Source organism: Babylonia areolata, chromosome 31, assembly GCF_041734735.1.
Source record: "Babylonia areolata isolate BAREFJ2019XMU chromosome 31, ASM4173473v1, whole genome shotgun sequence".
Classification (NCBI taxonomy): Eukaryota; Metazoa; Mollusca; class Gastropoda; order Neogastropoda; family Buccinidae; genus Babylonia; species Babylonia areolata.
The window spans coordinates 25,080,690-25,086,934 of record NC_134906.1 but is presented as its reverse complement, the minus strand read 5'-3'; the positions used below and the strand labels follow the sequence as shown (position 1 = coordinate 25,086,934).

At 42.0% G+C, this 6,245-nt stretch overlaps 1 protein-coding gene across 1 annotated transcript in view; it reads right to left on the bottom strand.

The window, feature by feature from the left end:
* Positions 1-3,386, bottom strand: part of LOC143276063 (uncharacterized) — a 7,660-nt gene extending 4,274 nt beyond the window's left edge. The window contains exons 1-2 of the mRNA XM_076580450.1: positions 2,940-3,386; positions 149-373 (exon numbers count right to left, since the gene is read on the bottom strand). Of these exons, the coding sequence (XP_076436565.1) occupies positions 149-373; positions 2,940-3,333 (619 nt within the window). The 5' untranslated portion in view covers positions 3,334-3,386. The remainder of the gene's footprint in view (positions 1-148; positions 374-2,939) is intronic.
* Positions 3,387-6,245: the final 2,859 nt, after the last annotated feature.

The window sequence follows — 6,245 nt, the reverse complement described above, 5'->3', positions numbered from 1 at the left end:
TGTCCAAAGTACAAGATAAGTGCACACTCTAATTTCAGAACGCACTCATCAATTACCAAAGTACAAGATAAGTGCACACCCTAAATTCACAACGATCTTCACAGCATCAGAAATGACCAGATGTGGAATTCTATTTCCAAGCACTCACCGATTCCAAAGTACAAGAAGAGCGCCGAGAAGAAGATGAGCAGAAGGACGGTGCCGGCACTCATTCCTGTCGTCGGGTGGCTGCTCCGTCCGCACAGTCCCGGACACCCACAGTGAGAGTACAGCGTGAAGTTGTAGACACTGGAGGTGTTGCTGTCTAGAACAAACTGCTCCCTTGAGTGGCTGCACTGCAGGCTGACCTGGCTGGTGACAGTCCTTCCGGTGTCTTGACACAGAGCGACAAACAGAACTAATATTGACTGATCGATTGATATGGGTACTTATATATATATATAGCGTCTATCCTCGGTAGGAGACCATGCTCTAAGTGCTTTACAAACACAGGGTCATTTGCACAACAGGCTGCCTACCTGGGTAGAGCCGACTTACCGCTGACATTTGGGTGCTCATCGTTCGTTTCCTGTGTCATTCAGTCAGATTTCTGGCATGCACACATGACCACATGCAACATTTTACATGCATGACTGTTCTTGTTTATTTACCCTGCCATGTAGGCAGCCATACTAAGTTTTCAGGGGTGTGCATGTTGGGTACGTTCTTGTTTCCATAACCCACTGCACGCTGACATGGATTACATGATCTTTAATGTGGGTATTTGATCTTCTGTGTGCATATATACGCATGAAGTGGGTTCAGGCACAAGCAGGTCTGCACATTTGCTGACCTAGGAGATCGGGAAAATCTCCACCCTGTACCCACCAGGCGCTGTCACCAAGATTCAAACCCGGGACCCTCAGATTGAAACTCCAATGCTTTAACCATTCACCTACTGGAACACATAAAAACGTACAAATCATACTTTTCAGATGACACACTTTTAACTCTTTTGCCTTCACAGGCGACTGGTCGATTAGACAGTACATCGCCATAGGTGACTTTTATTAACATGAAGGGGTCATGGAAATAGGAACAACATTCTTCACATTGTAACAAAGCTTGACAACTGTAGCCAGTTTCCAGTACAATAGAACAAAGACTAACCTTCACCCCCTGACCTAGTCTGAACTGAACAAGTCCTTCTTCTTCTTCGTTCGTGGGCTGCAACTCCCACGTTCACTCGTATGCACATGAGTGGGCTTTTACGTGTATGACCGTTTTTACCCCGCCATGTAGGCAGCCATACTCCGTTTTCGGGGGTGTGCATGCGGGGTATGTTCTTGTTTCCATAACCCACCGAACGCTGACATGGATTACAGGATCTTTAACATGCGTATTTGATCTTCTGCTTGCGCATATACACACGAAGGGGGTTCAGGCACTAGCAGGTCTGCACATATGTTGACCTGGGAGATCGTAAAAATCTCCACCCTTCACCCACCAGATGCCGTCACCGTGATTCGAACCCGGGACCCTCAGATTGACAGTCCAACGCTCTAACCACTCGGCTATTGCGCCCGTCGAACAAGTCCATTGTGTAGTATTCACATAAGCAGAAGCTTGTGACTGAAAGCTTCCGAGTTTAAAACATTTGTCACTGGAGAGTGTTCTTTACACAGAAACTTGGCATTGAAAGAGTTAAACAGTATAAATATATTAAACAGTTAAAAGAAAACATGTACATTTTTTTTTCTTCTGATTACACATTTTAGACATATATTTTTCTGATTACTCATTTAAACATTACAAATAAATTCTTATTTTTATATTTGAAACAATGTATATATATCTTGATTTTAAAAGACATTATAAAATAAAATAAATATCTAATCACATGAATTTAATGTCATTGTGCTCCTAGGCTGCTTCTGCAAATGTTTTTTATTTCTTTTATTATTTTATTAATTTATTTTTTTTAATTCAGTTCTATGTTTTTCTTTGCTTTCTGCATTGTGAGGGAAAAACTGGAAAATGTATCAATGCAAGCGAGGAACCACATGGAGTTGTCAAAACACATGTGACTGTAGGAATGAGTTTAGAAAAAAAAATGGTTCAAACAAATCTCATGGACAAATGAGTGCACCTGTGAGCAGAGCGAGCGAGCGAGAGAGAGAGAGAGAGAGAGAGAGAGAGAGAGAGAGAGAGTGGAAAGACAAGACAAGGCAACATTATTTATTTCAAGGATAATAGATAAGCACTGGTGTGCTTTTCTACATCCAGTCCCTCCTCTCAATAGGGTCTATGCTACACAATACTAAATAAATAAGAAAATAATGCATGGCGTTAGTAGAAATACACAAGAGAGGGAAAAATTTAGACAATTAATTAAAAAAGAAATTAAAACACACACACACACACACACACACACACACACACACACATGCATATACAGGCACAAGCATGGTGTTAGTAAAATACATAGGAAAAAAAAAAAAATGAAAGAAACAAACGCACACAACACACACCACACCACAGACCAGAATAGGGAGGGAGGGTGAGTGAGTTTTTTTGTTTTGTTTTGTTAACCCTACACATGTGACAAACAGAATCAATAAAATGGCCAATTTACTTAACACATTTTGGCATGAGAGAGAGAGAGAGAGAGAGAGAGAGAGAGAGAGAGAGAGAGAGAGAGAGAGAGAGTCAAAGTAAAAAATGTCAGGCCTGTTGCCCATAACAACAGGAGTCACAGCAAAATGTAGCATGCATGCAACATGTGTTCATTTACATACCATTCAGGCATTTTTTTTTTAGATAGATAGAGAGAGAGAGAGAGAGAGAGTGAGAGAGGTGAGAGAGAGAGAGAGAGAGAGAGAGAGAGAGAGAGAGAGAGAGAGAGAGAGAGAGAGATTCGTAGCAATTAACCGAAATAAATCAACAGCCATTGTCATTACCGTTTGACTCGTAAATCAGAGTGATGTTTTCGCCAGTGACGAGAAATTGAGCTGACGACAGAGTGCCAAGCTCGACAGATGGCCGCTGGATGGAATCGTCAATGCAAAGCGAGGCATCTGTCAAATGGTCTCCACAGGCCAGCCCTTTGCATGGGCTGTACTTGAAGTAGTCTGACCACGGAGAAGACTGGTAGTGAAAGACAGGCACACCATCTTCGGAACGACCAGAGAAGTGCAGGTCGACCAAATCGCCATTGCTCAGCAAACAAGAACATGCATCGATTTTTCGACAGCTCTGAGATGACAGGGAAAAACTGCCACTTTCTGCTGCAAACACAAGGCACAGGAACAACGAGAACGAACAGGTCTGCTGTCGTGGTTTCTTCGCACACATGCTGGTTCAAGGTGCAGATCAATACAATGATATATATATGCAAGGAACAGATTTGGGAAGATAAAGTCGTGTCAAGCCATCTGTTTACATGGTGCACGGCAATTTCATGGGAAGTAACTCTCGCGGCAGGTCGAGCGTAAAGGGGATATAATATTGTGGCAGCTTTGTATTGACGCAGGCCCATCCTTTATTTAGTTAATTGTCGGTAATGTCCAGATGCTTGGGCTTGATTCGTCAAAGGCAAAGTCCTATTTTAGCACCCTAAATTACTGCACCTAATTTACCGGCAATTTTTTGTGTATGATTGAAACGATTGTTATCATTTTCAGTGGATTTCGATTTTTATTTTGTACTCATTTGATTTTACTCAGTTTGAATGCGGATTCAGTCGCTAAACTAAGGTGTCACGATCTTGCGTTTTCCGCTTTGCATCCACAAACCATGGAAATGTAACCAATAGGTGCAATCATTCAGGGCATTTCTGATTGTCGGAGAAAATGAGTTGTTTCTGTCACAAATGTTCAACGAAGATTTACTAAAAGAATCATTGGCTTTGCTGATATGGACTATGAAAATAGGTTGCAAGCGCTTCAGTTACCTAGTTTAGAATATAGAAGACTGCGTGGTGAGTTTAATAGAGATGTATAAAATGACTCATGGATCATATGACAGCAGAACTATAAACTCTTTGTTTACATTGAATGAGAACAGTGCCACAAGAGGCCATTCCTACAAACTATTAAAAGTTCCAGATTTGCACATTTCTTTACTAACAGAGTAACAAATGTTTGGAATAATTTGTCACAAGACGTTGTTTCCACAGGAACAGTGAATACATTAAAAAATTATCTTGATATTCATTTAAAAACTTTAAAATACAAAACTCATTTACATATTTATTGATTTTTCAAGCATTGCGTACTCAGTGTTGGAAAATGCACCAGACATATGTGGGGACTCTCTTTTTCTTCCCCACTTCAAGCGGGCAAAAGGCCTTGTCAGGCCTGCAGGCCTTGATATTGATATGATATGATATGATATGATATTTATTCTGTTGTCACTGGCAGGCCTACCGTTGAGTGTTGACCGTCGCTCGTCAGATCAAGGGGAGGGGGAGGGGTGGGTTTGCTCTTTATAATTATTTTTTTCTTTCTAAGGCTCATCTCTTGAAACATCATGTGTACGTCACATCCTTTGTATTGTATTACATTGTACTGTATTACACTTTGTCACATCAAATTTCTCAGGGTGGGGGATATGGGCGTATGTGTGTGTGCTTGTACAAGTATGAAGTGTGCGTGCGTGTGTGGGTGTGTGTGTGTGCCGTGGAAGCTGCGATACGTTGGCTAGAAATGAGTGTGTGGAGGAGGGGAGTGGGGCGGGGAGGGGGGGGGGTGCAGAGTAGTGTGGGTGTTGGGGCTCATGTACGTTTATGTGTATTTGATTGTGCTTACATATCTGTGCAACTGCTTGTTTGTTGCACATCTGTTATGCATGTGTGTGTGTATGTGTGAATGTGTGTCTGTATGTTTTACATTTATTTGCTTATTTATCATCATTGTTGTCTTTTTTCTTTTTTTCTTTTGCGCATAGAGTTGACTTCATCAGAGTCAAGATTTTGCGCCTTATAAATATGATGATTATTATTATTTGTAGTATTTTTGTGTATTTATCTATTATTACTTATTTATTTATTTTATTTACTTATTAATCAATTATTTATTTATGTTATTTTATTTTTTATTTTTTCTCAAGGCCTGACTATGCGCGTTGGGTTACGCTGCTGGTCAGGCATCTGCTTGGCAGATGTCAGTGGTATAGCGTATATGGATTTGACCGAACGCAGTGACGCCTCCTTGAGCTACTGATACTGAGAAAAAGCATGGGGGCGCTGATATTGTAAGCGGGCTGTTTCACAGACTCACATTGTTAACACATGTGAACCCCCCCCCCCCAAAAAAAAAAGAAAAAAAAAAGAAGAAAAAAAAGAACAGAGGTTTGACATACGACACAGTGCGTTTTGTTATTTCAGGTAATTTTGTGACCATAGCCTTTGATGCTGAATTTTCTTTTAATTGGATGGATGTTTTCAACGTGGTCATTCAATACGCCAAGTTTGATGATGAAATTGGCTAACAAGACAAGAGTTCGGCTGCGTCTTGATTATTCTGTTCTGCTAGATATTGACGATGGCATTTCATGTCGCCCTGCTCACCCCACATGGTCATAAACTGAAGTGGATGGGGATGACTACCAAGTTTGGTTATTATACCACTTAACGTCAACGTCTAAGATTACACCCTCACCCCCACCAACCCCTCACACACACACACACGCACGCACACACACATACACACGCGCGCGCGCGCGCACACACACACACACACACACACACACACACAGAGGCACGCACGCACACCGAGACCGGGTGATTGTATAGACTCACTTTGTTAAACGTGTGTTTTCAAAGATAGTGTGCATGTTAGTGTGTGTGTACTCATCAGTCAACTTCTGTTGTTGTTTTTTTTGTGTGTGTTTTTTTTTGTTTTTTTCCAGAGCAAAATGGAAATCCTGATGAAAATTATATCATGCTTCTTGTTGATCACGGCAGAGGGTAAGCTGGCACAAAACGTCAATGTCTGATTGTGTAACTCTCTCTCTTTCCTCGCCCCCCCCCCCCTCTCTCTCTTTCTCTGTCTCTTCCCCCCTCTCTCTTTGTCTCTTCCCCCTCCCCCTCTCTCTCTTTCTCTGTCTCTTCCCCCCCCCCCTCTCTCTCTCTTTCTCTGTCTCTTCCCCCGCCTCCCTCTTTCTTTCTCTGTCTCTCCCCCCCCCCCCGCCATCTCCCCTCTCTGTCTCCCCCCCATCTCTCTCTATCTTTCTCTGTCTCTTCTCCCCCCTCTCTCTCTCTTTCT